The 14,363-nt window shown below is 35.8% G+C and overlaps 2 protein-coding genes across 2 annotated transcripts; one reads left to right on the forward strand and one right to left on the reverse strand.

Moving 5' to 3' along the window:
* The first annotated feature begins 134 nt into the window (after positions 1-134).
* lin9 (lin-9 DREAM MuvB core complex component) lies at positions 135-10,458 on the forward strand. The gene is made up of 15 exons (XM_073856351.1): positions 135-258; positions 1,579-1,611; positions 2,012-2,103; positions 2,193-2,294; positions 2,385-2,518; positions 2,602-2,727; positions 2,844-3,001; positions 3,158-3,291; positions 5,179-5,304; positions 5,410-5,511; positions 5,592-5,672; positions 5,912-6,037; positions 6,225-6,407; positions 6,511-6,608; positions 9,613-10,458. Exons 1-15 carry the CDS (start codon positions 228-230, stop codon positions 9,716-9,718), a joined length of 1,632 nt encoding a protein of 543 aa, XP_073712452.1. The 5' UTR covers positions 135-227; the 3' UTR covers positions 9,719-10,458.
* A 22-nt stretch (positions 10,459-10,480) lies between these two features.
* mixl1 (Mix paired-like homeobox) lies at positions 10,481-12,871 on the reverse strand. The gene is made up of 4 exons (XM_055185404.2): positions 12,734-12,871; positions 11,698-12,191; positions 11,401-11,615; positions 10,481-11,295 (listed from the first exon to the last, which is right to left on the reverse strand). Exons 2-4 carry the CDS (start codon positions 11,795-11,797, stop codon positions 10,633-10,635), a joined length of 978 nt encoding a protein of 325 aa, XP_055041379.2. The 5' UTR covers positions 11,798-12,191; positions 12,734-12,871; the 3' UTR covers positions 10,481-10,632.
* Positions 12,872-14,363: the final 1,492 nt, after the last annotated feature.

Consider the following 14,363-nt stretch of genomic DNA (forward strand, 5'->3'; position numbering starts at 1 on the left):
GTTTATAAAAGTTAAATATAGTTAACTTACTTATAAAATATATAAGTGTAGTGCAGAAATATAATCTGCTCTCTGTTAATTGATCGTTTAATTTATTTTATAAAGCAGTGTACATACAATCTAAAATATTTGATCGTCTTTGATGTGTTCAGTGTTTGAACAGCCCTCTCCGTCCCACAATGCACTGCAGCACTCGGCCTTTGAAAAACCGGCGCGGCTAATTCAAGATGGCGGAGCTCGAGCAGCTGTTAGACGAGAGTGAGTAATAAAATTAACTCGGTACTAAATATTTATACTCTTCCTTTTTGGGATTGTATGCGGTATAAAGCGCCTTGCAACGCATGTCGTTCGCACAACATTTCAAATGCGTTTAATTGTTGTAAGTGATGTTAAAACAAACGTAAAGTTATTAGCTGTGAGGCTAACGCGCTAATAGTTAGCTTTTTAACGCTACTGCTGTAAATAAAAATCACATCTGAGGTGATTTTCGTGCTAAATGTTATTTCCATTGATTAGAGATTAACCAAAACTGTTGTTATAGGTCAGTGTTTGGTGTAGTGGTTAAAATACGGCTGTAGTAGAGACATACAGGCGTTTACAGGGTCGTAAGTCGATGACAGCTGCTGGGTTTTGTTGTTTTTGTCAGTATGGTTGCGTGGTAAAAAAACACTCCCAGTATGATTTAAACACTTCCCACATGTTAAATCACAATAAAAATGTCCTTTCTTACGATACCTTTCTGGCATATGTATTTGTTCTGCTTTCTTATGAGCTTATTATTGAATCCACTCTCAATGATATGCCCGGTTTGTTTATATTACAGTAGAATGGATAAGGGTGTCATTGTGGTTGGTTTTGTTATTACTGTTAATATTTTTTATAGTGGTACCACTGTTGTGTCTTTAGATTGAGTAGGGCATTTAAAAAGTAACAACTATTTGTGATTTTGTCTGACTTATACTATTATAAGTAGGGCTTCATAACGATTAAATACAACTAATCGTTTGCAGAATAAAAGTTTTTGTTTACATCATATATGTGTGTGTACTGTGTTTAATAACTCATGTACATGCATGTGTTATTTTAATAAAAAATATGTGTTTAATAAGTATTCATATTTATGTATAATATAAATTATATTTAAATATAAAGATGTGTGTACACATGTAAATATATTCCTTTAATATATACATGCATGTGTGTGTATATTTATATATACATAATTATTATATACAATACACACAAATATATATAAAGTAAAAGAAACTTTTATTCTGCAAACGATTAGTTGCGATTAATTGTTATGCAGCCCTAATACAAACTGGTGATGTTTGCATGGATCACCCTGGTTGGTGGAATTTTAAAGGTGTAGTAATATTGCACACCAAATAGTGAGACTGTGGTAAGCCTTATTTGGACTAACTTTGTGATTTTATTACAAAATTATGCTTGTATACTTAAGTAGGTCGATCTATGACTTCTTCATTTTGCTCTTTAAATGGCATTAGTTTTAATCATATGTCACCTTTGTACATTTTACATCTTGAAATATTTCAAATTGTTGTCTTTTGTTTGCAGGCTCTTCAGCTAAAGCCCTTGTAAGTTTAAGAGGTAAGTTAATTTGCTTCTATATTTTGAATTTATTTCACATTTATTTGTATAGCATTTTCACAGTGCATAAAGCTGTTTTAAAAACAGTTTTTATTGTGACAGTAGCTGCGTTTCCATCACAAATTGACATTGCGAATTAAAAATACGGCCAATGGAAACGTGTCAATTTGCGCAATTTGAAGGTTAATGGAAACGCTGCTACTTATTGTTTTTGCACTGTTCCTCTTTGTTGCAAACAAAATGCATGGTGTGAAGTAGGTTGTGAATTGTAAAAGATGAGACTTAAAATGTAGTAGTATCGAAATTTAAATTTTTACATTTGATTATACGATCTATTATGCATTTTTGGTTTGTCAGTGCACCTCGTTACATAAGCTAAATCATGTTTTTGCTCTAAGAGAAGGAAGTTTGTCTAATACTCTAAATGAGAAGAATAATTTACCAAAATCTCAAAACACCAGAGGAAGGAGCACTTACACTTCTATGGAAACAGTAAGTTTTCCTGGCAGGAATTTAATGTTCCCCTATGTTGGTCTGGGGTTTATTCTATCTAAATATTTCCCGTTTGGTTTATTCCTTAGCCAACAAGGAGTTCAAAGAGAAGTCGGCTGTCATGTGAAGATGATGAGCGGCCGCCCGCCTCCAGATCTCCCAGGAGAAGTCAGAGGGTCACCACTGTGCCTCAGGACAGACTGGAAATAATACCTATACTAAAATAATTTTTTTTTTTTAAATCTATTACATGAACTAAACCTGTAAACGTTTTGCCTGTACAGAAACTCGCAAATGTCGCAACGCCAGATAAAAAAGCATCGCAGAAAATTGGCCTGAGATTGCGAAATCTCCTAAAGTTACCCAAAGCACACAAATGGTGCATCTATGAATGGTTCTACTCAAATATTGACAGGTATGAGAACACATGTTAAGTGCAATCTTTTTATAAATGATGGCAGTTTTTTACCAATACTCATGTCTTTGTTTTGTTTTTAGACCTTTATTTGAGGGAGACAATGACTTCTGCCTATGTTTGAAGGAGTCTTTTCCCAATCTAAAAACTAGGAAGTTGACCAGAGTGGAATGGGGAACAATCAGAAGACTTATGGGCAAACCCCGAAGGTTCATCGACCTCTCTTTTTAACAATTTGCTAATGTAATATGCAGTACCTAACTGCACTGCTACATTTTCATATGTTTTGGATCTGAATTGTGATAAATTATCGTGTGTCTTCCAGATGTTCCTCTGCGTTCTTTACTGAAGAGCGAATGGCTCTTAAACAGAAGAGGCAAAAAATGCGTCTCCTGCAGCAGAGGAAAATCACAGATATGTCTCAATGCAAAGACCTGCCGGATGAGATTCCTTTGCCCTTGGTCATTGGCACTAAAGTTACAGGTGGGAATCTGATTATATGGTTTTGATATCTGACTTAATCGAGCAATATCAAGTAAGAACAGATCTTGAGTTTTCCTTTAGAAACAACAAATACGTATACACATTCAGTGGATATGTTTTATTTTAACTTTTTGTTTAATTATGTTTAACCTGCAGCTCGTCTGAGGGGTGTCCATGATGGGCTTTTTACCGGTCAGATTGATGCGGTAGATACAAGTGCAGCAACGTATCGTGTGACCTTTGACAGGAATGGGCTCGGCACACACACTGTTCCTGACTACGAAGTGCTTGTAAGATTTACTCTGCCTACTCATACAGAAATTAACGTTTTACTTTTTTTACCTTAGAAATAATGTTGGCCATTTTATACAACTGGCTGAATCGGTAAATCGTATCTGTTTATAAAAAACTATCAATCCCAGGTCAGACACTAACTGGGTGATTCTCATGAAATCCAGACTTAGAAGGTGTCCAGCATCAGATTTTTTTAAAAAGCCCTTGAAGCCAATTTTTTTGCACATATAAGATTAAGGTCTGAACTTACTATAGCCATTATTTTAGAATATTTAATAAATATTTCCTATAGAATTATTTAAATTTTTTAGATTAGCATTATTAAAAATGATCATTACCGCATCATGATATTGCATTAAATATATGACAAACAAAATTTCAACTTTATCTGGAGAGAAAAAATAAGAACTGCTTGACATCTTGAGTGTCACAGTCAATTATGTCCCTTCCAAAAATTATTTTTTTTTTTGAAAATGTTAGTTCCTCGAGGGCTTAAACAATGATTAAAAATTGTTGCGGAGGATGAGAAAATTAGTCTTGGACACATTTATATTCCTTATTGACTCTACATTTACCAATGATCACTAAATACCACGTTTCTTTACTGTAAATGTTTATAGTATGACGTGCACTGAAGATTTTTATTTTATAGATTTTTTAATTATAAATATTTTCATATCAATGAACCCAAATCCAGTCATGGACACATTGCGGTAATGAAAATTTTCCCATTAAATGTGTAAAAAACAACAAAATTGAATTGTATGATGTCATTTGAAATCATGTGCAAAATAGTCTAATTTGTGAGAATCACCCCACTGTGTGTTCACACCAGATGTGGAAGAGGTGGCAAAAACGCGCTATTTGCGCGTAGTTAGACGCTTGGACATTTTGAGTTTACTTGCGTCATTCGCACGTGAAATTCTAGTCATTAGAGACATTCACGTGTAAATTTGCGTCATGGGAGGGGTTTCTGCCAGGCTTGCAGATTCAAGCTTTCACACACTCCTTTCTAAGCAAATGTTAAAATAGGCACTATGTTTACTTTTTGACTGCAGATTTAAATATTATACATGTATATTCTCGCCTAAACTAATCTTAAAACTACACTTTGTGTCTCTGTAATATTGAGAAATGACTATTCCGTCTATTGAGTTATTAGAACTTTGCTTAAATATATAGCTCAAATTATGTAAACTTACCAGATTGTTCGACCTTCTCACTCATTTTCTTCCAAACAAGATCCTTTTAATTTCTGTAAAAGTATGAAGATGTTTAGTATTACGGTGATGATTGTCCTCCAGTGTCTTTTTGTATTTTTGCCTCCGCTCGCTTGCCTATTTGCGTCTTTGCATTGACTTAACATGTAAATCACTTGCGCTTTCCACCTCTTCCGCGTCTGGTGTGAATGGAGATGCGTTTAGCTGCATACATAAAAATTTGTATCGTATCTGTGTTTTTCCAGACGGATCTGGCATTTTGGGAGCCTGAAACTTTTTTTTTTCGGGTCTCAGAGTGGATCAATGTGAACATGACACCCTTGCGGTCATCACCCCATGTCTCGACCCTAGTCGGACAGCACTACGTCACATAAACAACAACAATGGCGGACTAACAAACTTTAATGTACAATAACATGGTTAATGCACGTTTCAAATCTTCTTCGTTTTAGTCTATCCCTGTGGCATAATTACAGCGCCACATACTGGTTTAGCATGTATACCAAATCGATTTGAATCGGTTTCAGTGGTTTTGTGTCTATGCAGATATTTCTTGAGATGACGCCGTGTTTATGGACATTTTAGAACGATCTTTTCCTCTGATAGGGAAAGCTCTGGCTTTGTGTGCATGTGGTCTTAAAATTTCCAATCCTTCTTTTTCAGAGTAACGAACCCAACGAGACAATGCCCATATCTGCCTTCGCTCAGAAACAGCGGCCGCCTCGTTTCCAGAACTTTCTTACCCCACCACGTGGCTCTTACCCCAGCTCGACCCAATCCATCTTAATGGTAGGATTTGTTTTCCACTTGTGCCGATCTAAAACTGCGGTCCTTCTTTAAATGATAAATGTTAAATAGGAATACCATAAAGACAAATGCTTGCTCTGTCACCAGGATAATGACCCGCTGTTCAGTCAGTCCCCATGGAAAGGTAAACTAACAGGAACTGATGGAGAGACACTGGGTGGATTTCCTGTCAAATTTCTTGTGCAAGTGGTGAGCATTTTATTTGCTGATATTATCCATTTAAACTTGATCAGAATGTTTAGAATGTTTATTATTATTTTTACCTTTAGACTCGCCTGTCTAAAATCCTCATGATTAAAAAAGAACACATAAAGCATTTGAAGGAGATGAATACAGAAGCAGAAAAACTGGTATGAGTTTTTGTGTACATAATGAATACATAATGCCAAAAATATTTTCCACAGGAGATAAAATGTACTCCATATGTAAAATTGGCCTAGAAAAGTGTTTAATTATACAAAGGTCATATTTGTAACAAAAATGTTTGCTTTTGCATGATCCTACCTCAACGGCAAATTGTTTCAGTATAAATACGTGGTGCAGTCCAATTTCCACCAATCAAAACAATGTGTTATTGTTTTTTTTGCAGAAGTCTTATTCCATGCCCATCGGTTTGGATTTACAAAAGAGATATGCCACAACAGTCCTTGACCTTGAACAGCTTAATAAGGATCTCAACAAGGTCTTACATGAAGTCCAGCAGTTTTGCTTTGAGGTATGTTTGTGTGTCCCACATCATACTTTTCTTCCAGACTTTCTTTGCAAAGCCCAGATTTATAATGAATTAGTTGATTGTCGAATCTCAACCTGATTGCCTTGCTATTCTCAACAATATTTTAACGCAAGCATTCACTTGTTGAGGTTGTTTGATTTGTCATTGCTCTTTTGTGATCTCTATACAGCTTGCCCCAGATCAGGGCATGCAGCCCGCAGACCAGCCCAGTGAGCTCAGAAGACGCTGCGAGGAGGAGTCTCAGGACGTTGTGCGGCTCATTAACACATTGCCTGATGGAGAGCAGCGTGTTCAAAACCCCGGTCTCACCCAGCTGGTCTCCCGTCTCACAGCGTTGCTCCTGCAGATCAGGGTGCGAGATTAAGCCAGAAACACCTCATGTTAATCTTATTTGCTGCTGTCAACATGTGCATGCAGGTTACTGATCGTGCTTTCCTGCTTTTCATTTTTTGCAGTGTTTGGCTGAAGGAGGTGACCTGAATTCATTTGAATTCAAATCGCTGACAGACTCTTTGAACGACATAAAAAGTTCAATAGATGACTCCAACCTCAGGTAATGCAGATTTGTTTGATTTTCGATACTGGACTACATGTTTACTTCAATTTGAAAATATGCTCATTTTCCAGCTCCCCTGGAGTTAAGCATTTGATTTTTGCCGTTTTGGAATCCATTCGGCTGATCTCCGGGTCTGGCGGTACCACTTTTAGCATAATCCATTGAATCTGATTAGACCATTAACATCGCGCTAAAAAAATAACCAAAGAGTTTCAATATTTTTCCTATTTAAAACTTGACTCTTCTGCAGTTACATTGTGTACTAAGAATGACTGAAAATGTTAAGTTGTGATTTTCTAGGCAGATATGGCTAGGACCTATACTCTCATTCTGGCCTAATAGTCAAGGACTTTGCTGCCGTAACATGGCTGCAGGAGGCGCCATGATATTACGCAGTGCCCGAAAATAGTCCCCTTGGTACCGGACTATAAGTCGCACGTTTTTCATAGTTTGGCGCGTCCTGGAACTTAAGTTCAGGCGTGACTTAACGTCAAAATTATTTTATATGAACCAAGAGGAACCATTACCGTCTACAGCCACAAGAGTCAGCTCTACACTGCAAAAAATTATTTTTAAGAAAACATTTTCTTAGAATTTTTGTCTTGTTTTCAGTAAAAATATCTAAAAATTCCTAATATAGGATGCTTTTTCTTGATGAGCAAAACGACCGAAGAAAATAAGTCTAGTTTTTAGACCAAAAATATCAAATTTAAGTGCTTTTGTGCATAAAACAAGCAAAAATATCTGCCAATGGGGTAAGCAAATTTTTCTTGACTTTTCTTGAATTTAGTGTTTAAGAAAAATGTTAAAAAAAAATTTGCTTACCCCATTGGCAGATTTTTGGCTTGTTTTATGAACAAAATCACTTAAATTTTATATTTTTGGTCTAAAAACTAGACTTATTTTCTTGGGTTGTTTGCTCATCAAGAAAAAGCATCTTATTTTAAGAATTTTTAGATATTTTTACTGAAAACAAGACAAAAATACTAAGAAATGTTTTATTTATTTATTTATTTATTTTTTTGCAGTGTATGCTCCTCTTGTATTTTTGTAATTCAATGGATTCAGTGATGTGAAATGATTTCGGGACCTTTTTGAACTTGATTTGGCTTGTCGTGTTAATTTAGCCTATTTAGCCTCCCAGGTGTGTTTTTTATGCTATTGTGTATCGTGTAAATAACCATTTATGTTACTTTAACATGTACGGACACCTATTCAGTCTGCTGTTCTGTGCTATTGTTTAGTTGAATAACTTGCCTTTCCAGATTAAATGTCTGTTCTCCGGCTTGGATTTCGTGAAATAATTTTCTAAATTAACGCGACGTATATTCCAGTGCGACTTATATGTTTTTTCCTCTTCAAAACCCATTTTTGACTGATGCGACTGATGCGACTTATACTCCGGACGACTTATAGTCCGTAAAATACGGTATCTTTCAATAGCAGGGGACCATTTTCGGGCAGTGCGTAATATCATTGTGCCTCCGGCAGCCATGTTGCACCAGCGAGGTGCTTGATTATTAAGCCAGAATGAGAGTATATTTCCTAACCATTATCTGCCTAGAAAATCACAACTTTAATTTTCAGTCTGTCTTAGTACACGATGTAACTAGAGAAGATTCCAGTTTTAAATAGGAAAAATATCGAAACTCTTTGATTATTTTTAGCGTGATGCTAATGGTCTAATCAGATTCAATGGATTATGCTAAGCTATGCTAAAAGTGGTACCACCAGACCCAGAGATCGACTGAATGGATTCCAAAACTGTAAAAATCAAATGTTTAACTCTAGGGGAGCTGGAAAATGAGCATATTTTCAAAAAAGTGGAGTGTCCCTTTTAAAAGATCCACTTGTACCATTCATATATGTGACTGTGTCGGTAAAAATCCATCTTAAGTAATTCACTGTTTTCAACATAAACTCATTCTACATAATGTAAAGAAAATATAATCTTGATATCTTTAATATTGACTAAGTATGAGTATTATTGAGTATGATCATGACAAAGAATGAAATCAAACTTTTGCCCTTTTCACACAGAGATTATGGAAAATACATAGAAATTGCATTCGGGATTTGTCCAGGATAGGGATGCATATCAATTAATCGCGACCAATCCATAGCAGAACAAAAGCCCTTGTCTACATCATACATGTGCGTGAACCGCGTACAACAATCACGTATATATAAATATGCACACATGCATGTATAATTTTAAGAAAAAAATATATTTACATATTAAGTATTTATATTTATATATAATATAAATTATACATAAATATACAAATGTATATACACATGTAAACATTGCTTAAATATATACATGCATGTGTGTGCATTTAACTATACAAAGTTATTATACACAGTACACACACATATATGATGTAAACAAAAACTTTTATTCTGCTATAGATTAATCGCGATTAATTGATATGCATCCCTAGTCCAGGATCATTCGATTTTTGGTTCATTCACACTTTTTCTGGAATCTGTGCATGCATTCACACACATACCATCATAAAGATCCCCATCCATTATCTGTGATTTTTCTCTCGAGAAACCATGCGTGTGCATTTTTGTTAATGACAAGATCATAAGGAGCGTGCGATGTGCTGTTCCGTTCTGTCGTGATGTTGAATGATCTCTGCTTCAGTCCAGTTTGCCGACATTTCTCGTCGTGAATGTTGATTTGTGTTTAAATCCCTGTGTCAAAGAGCTGAACCATAACTTCTGGTTGTGATGACATGCGCGTCCTCACTACAGCATGTCCCTTCCGGCAATGTTACTATGTCCTCTTTACGGTAGCAATGCCAGAACATTTAAGGGACGTGTCTCTGCCAATTTTACAGAAATTTGCTGGAACCAAAGTGCTGTGTGAATGGGGTTTCTGATGTTCTTAATCTCAAAATGTGTGAGACTTTAGCCTGGATTTCACAGACAGGGTCACATATGTGCATTTTAAGTATAAATGTGCCTCATTTTTATAATCTCTCTTCTACAGCTGTTTCCAGGATAACGTGGAGATACACGTAGCACATATACAGAGCGGTCTCAGCCAGCTGGGTAACCTTCATGCTTTCTCTGCCAACAACACTAACAGAACGTGACAGAAATTAAACTCATCATCATCCCAGAATCCAATCACCCGTTCGTTTCTTCAACCCACATTTGTTCTTTGTTTATTCATGTTGAAGAGGTCAAAATATGTTCTGTATTTGTACCGGCACAGGTACTGTTAAAATCCCATGCCTAGTGGCACCAAAGTGTCTTGGGTGATGTTGAATCAGCTAGCATGCGTGCTAGACAAAAGTGGAGCAAACAAGATAGGATTGTTTTAACTGTCATTGCAAATTTTGCTCACACTCAATGTGATATATATTTAAAGTTCCCTTATTTTTATAAATGGTTTTCAACAAGGACGCATGCCATACGGCACTCCTCATTGCAGTTTTTGTTTGTTAAAACTGTTTGGCCTATTTTATTCTCTCGCTCTGGACTTTTACAAAACTTCAAGTGTATCAAGAGCAGAGGTACTGTTTTCAATATGTTCTGTAAGTTTTAAATATGTACATTGTAGATAACTGTACAGTTCGCTTAAAATATATCAATAAATGATCATATATAGGGTAACGTGGATGTTTTTTGACTTGTCAGATTTGGGTATTTTTGCAAAGCAGCCTAATTCTATAAGTCTTGAACTGTGTGGATTTGAAACAGTTAGAATAAAATGATCTTTCCCCACTGATGTATGTTTTTAAATTCGTTAGTTTGGTGGGGTTTTTTACCTGTATGTTTATGCATGATACAAAGCGTTTGTAAATAAATCGATTTCTATTATCTTCATAAAGTCTCAGAGTCTGCATTTTCATGTTTAATAGGCATTTATTTTGCTTGAGAAATGTCTACCTACACGTACATAATATATATACAATATATCTGGAATATACAATAAATATCTGATTTTCAAACATTGAGTGTTTTGGCTTGCAGATCAAATCTGTACAATGAATAAATCACATCTCTAAATAAATCCATTAAAACCACACATAGCTTCTTTCTCCCAATCCGAATCGGAGTCTGAAAACTCAACTGCTTCATTTGCCCGGATGGGAGAGAAGGTCCCAAAATTCCCTGGCTGGACACCGACCGGCATGTTCTGGACCGAACAGGTGACGTGTTTGGGTGAAGACATCATGAAGTTATTCTGAGTTGGAAGAGGAGGAATAACAACCTTCATCTCTGGCCCAATGGTCTTGTTCGGAGGAAAGTTGTCATACTCCACCAAAAATTGCTTCATTGTAGATTTTGCATGGCTTGTAGCGGTGAACTGTTCGTGTGCTTTGGGATACTGTTGCGTGTAACTGCGAGGAACCACTACGCTCAGGTGATCCGTATTGATCTGGTTCTCCTCGGTTCTGCTGAACATGCAGGGAACGCTTGGGTTGTACATGTCACCTTTCAAGGCGCATCTCTTCTCATCTGCAGAGTTCATCACTTGTTGATTAAAACTGTCCATCATGGCAAACTTGGGGGTTTGCTGGGTCTCCAAGGGTGTGTGGTTCTGATGTGTCATTAACTGGTTCATAAGGTGAGTGTTGGAGGTCAGGACGTTTCCATTGGTCTTTGCTGGGAGTGGAATACCCACCTGGCGCCGTGATTTGGCTCTTCGATTCTGGAACCAAACCTGTAGAGAGGAAGAACATATGTATTAAGGAATCTAATGGATTAAAAGTATTATTTAAACTAAGAATTTGCATGATACGTTTAAACATCACAAACAAAATCTCACCTGAATTCTTGATTCTGGTAGACCGGTCAGTGCCTCAAGTTTCTCTCTTAAATAAATATCAGGGTATTTTGTGTCCAGGTAAACTTTCTCCAACACGTCGATTTGCTGCTGCGTAAAGTTGGTGCGTTTTCTGCGGTGCGTAAAGAGGGCCATGCTGTCCGCCCTCGTGACCCCTGAATGCGCGCCGCCGAGATATTTCAGTTGTGCTCCGTAATCTGGTTAAAAACAAGATAATACAGTTTAATTTACTCGTCTATTTTACTGCGGTAATCTGCAAGAAAAGCCTTAAACACCAACCTGTCGTTTGAATATTCATCCTCCTGTCCAAATCTGTGGTTGGATACAGCTGAAATTGTTTTAAATGTGATGCTCCGAGGTTTCCGTGCACGACTGCCATAACGGTCTATTCCTTCTGGTGTTCAGCAACGACTGATTTGACTTCGCTTCCAGTGGGGTTTTATATCCACCCCACCGGCCTTTGCGTAAAGGTGATCAAAGCTAAAAGGTGTCAATGCGCACCGGCTGGCACTGCGCCTTTACGCAGGACGTCGAGCGCAGATCTGTCAGGTAGGGCTCAGGTGTGAATATGTGCCATTTGCATTTGTTAAAGGTTCGTGTGTGAGTTTAATGGGATCTCCACCCGAATACACATGACTTGAAAAAACATCTACGTGTATTGTTGAATGAGATGATGTCCTTGCATCCTGAAGGACACCCTCAGCTTGCAGGCTTTGCACTGAAAGAACCCCATTTCCTCCAGACTGGTTTCCTGATTTTTACAAAAATATCTCCTGCAATTGGATCAGATGAGTTATTGCATTTTCTTCAACCAAATTTAGCATTAACTGTTTAAATGACATTGGTTTAGTAATTTATTTTTATGTTTCTCTATGCACAAATTTAGCCAATTATGAACCTTTAACCAACTGGGTGTGAGGACTTTTGGGCAGACTAGTTGGGCATCAAGTCTGGCATTGTTTGGGATGAAATTGAACAAACACATACGGTCCAAATTATAGGGTCCAACACACAAAAAAGCCAAGTCCAAGTAAGTGTGGGTTCTTTATTGTTTTTGCATTAATAATTTACAATCTTTTTTGTAATCTGCATTGTATACCTGGTGAAATAAAATATTTTTTCCACTGTATACTACTACATGGTTCAAATAACAATAAACTAAGCTGAATGAAGTACATGCTTGAAATACTTTAACGGTAATTCTTATGTATTCACTGCTTTAATCCCCATGAATTCATTCTTTTAGTCTTAAGTGCATCCACTAGATGAACATTTTTAACTTTGATCAGATCGATGACCCCAATGATTAACTCACCTATTCACAAATACAGCCTTCTGGAAACATCAAACATAAGGTCTCGGCTTTTGATGCAGACAACTGTCGCAGCTAATGATCAGCCATTAACACATGACATGCCATCGTTGATAGACAAAGCTTTCTCACCTGTAAATACCTCCATAGACAGAGGGATTAGCCAATGGCATTTTCTCCTTAATGATACACCATTGTTGACATCATTTGTCTAGACAGTTGTCTACAGGTTTTCCCTTTTCCTTTCTTTTTGAAAAGGTTGATTTGAAAAATCAATATTAAAAGGTGAAAACGTGTAACAGCAGTGCAAATTCTGTGTAATACAATACATCCTTTCTAAATTATGTGTTTTTATATTGATTAACCTAATCAGTAAGCAAACATCTACATCTTGTAACATGTATATTACGTATATTGAGTAAACACATATTATGTATATTGTATAACAGGTTTATATTTTTTTTACTTTACACTGCAAAATATGATTTTCAAGAAATAAATTCTTAGTATTTTTGTCTTGTTTTCAGTAAAAAAATCTAAAACTTCTTAAATTAAGATGCTTTATCTTGATGAGCAAAACGACCCAAGAAAATAAGTCTAGTTTTTAGACCAAAAATATTACATTTAAGTGATTTTGTGCATAAAACAAGCAAAAAAATTTGCCAATGGGGTAAGCAATTTAGTGTTTAAGAAAAATTTTCAATATTTTTTTTGCTTACCCCATTGGCAGATTATTTATTTTATTTGCTTGTTTTATGCACAAATAAATAAATTTGATATTTTTGGTCTAAAAACTTATTTTCTTGGGTCGTTTTGCTCATCAAGAAAAAGCATCTTCATTTAAGAATTTTTAGATATTTTTACTGAAAACAAGACAAAAATACTAAGATTTTTTTCTTGAATTTTTTTGCAGTGTATAGGAATGTTACAATTTATCCATAAGATAAATTAATACATTTTTAATTTTTACTTTTTTCTTGAAAAGAATCACTAAGAAAAACATCCAAGGATGTGTTTTACCCACAAACTCCAACTCCAGAGGATTCAGCTCAAACCTTTAACATCTAATATTTAAATGGCGAGTGCTAAGATGTTTTGTTTAATTGTAAATATATATATATATAAATAGCTGAATAAATAAATTATAATGTTTCAAATGTTATACAAGTTATAATGCTACATATATGAAGTTAATGGGAGATATTTAAAAATTATTGTGCCCTTATTTAAATATAAACAATTGTTTACAATATGTGGCATTGGGTCATAAGGGTCAATTTTTTGAAATTGAGATTTAAACATTGTCTGTAAGTTGAATAAATAAGTTTTCCGTTGATGTAAGGTTTGTTAGGATATGACAATATTTGGTGAGATACAACTATTTGAAAATCTGAAATCTGAGGGTGCAAAATTACCTTTAAAGTTGTCCAAATTAAGTCCTTAGCAACTGCCCCCCACTCACAAAAATATATTTTTTATATATTTACGGTAACATAATACATCCTTATGATTTTTGGCATAAAAGAAAAATTGATCATTTTGACCCATAAAATGTCTTTGTTGGCAATTTCTACAAATATACCCATGCAACTTATGACTTTTGTGGTCCAGGGTCATATTTGGTTTAAGATAT

Source organism: Misgurnus anguillicaudatus, chromosome 18 (assembly GCF_027580225.2).
Source record: "Misgurnus anguillicaudatus chromosome 18, ASM2758022v2, whole genome shotgun sequence".
In the NCBI taxonomy this organism is placed as follows: domain Eukaryota; kingdom Metazoa; phylum Chordata; class Actinopteri; order Cypriniformes; family Cobitidae; genus Misgurnus; species Misgurnus anguillicaudatus.

Excerpts from the sequence above, each read along its gene's own strand:
- lin9 (XM_073856351.1), top strand. The coding sequence starts at position 228 with ATGGCGGAGCTCGAGCAGCTGTTAGACGAGA. Across the intron at positions 259-1,578 it reads CGAGCAGCTGTTAGACGAGA|GCTCTTCAGCTAAAGCCCTT; the intron begins GTGAGTAATAAA and ends TTTTGTTTGCAG. Across the intron at positions 2,104-2,192 it reads CTTACACTTCTATGGAAACA|CCAACAAGGAGTTCAAAGAG; the intron begins GTAAGTTTTCCT and ends TTTATTCCTTAG.
- mixl1 (XM_055185404.2), bottom strand. The coding sequence starts at position 11,797 with ATGGCAGTCGTGCACGGAAACCTCGGAGCATCACATTTAAAACAATTT. Across the intron at positions 11,616-11,697 it reads GATGAATATTCAAACGACAG|ATTACGGAGCACAACTGAAA; the intron begins GTTGGTGTTTAA and ends GTTTTTAACCAG. Across the intron at positions 11,296-11,400 it reads TACCAGAATCAAGAATTCAG|GTTTGGTTCCAGAATCGAAG; the intron begins GTGAGATTTTGT and ends TCCTCTCTACAG.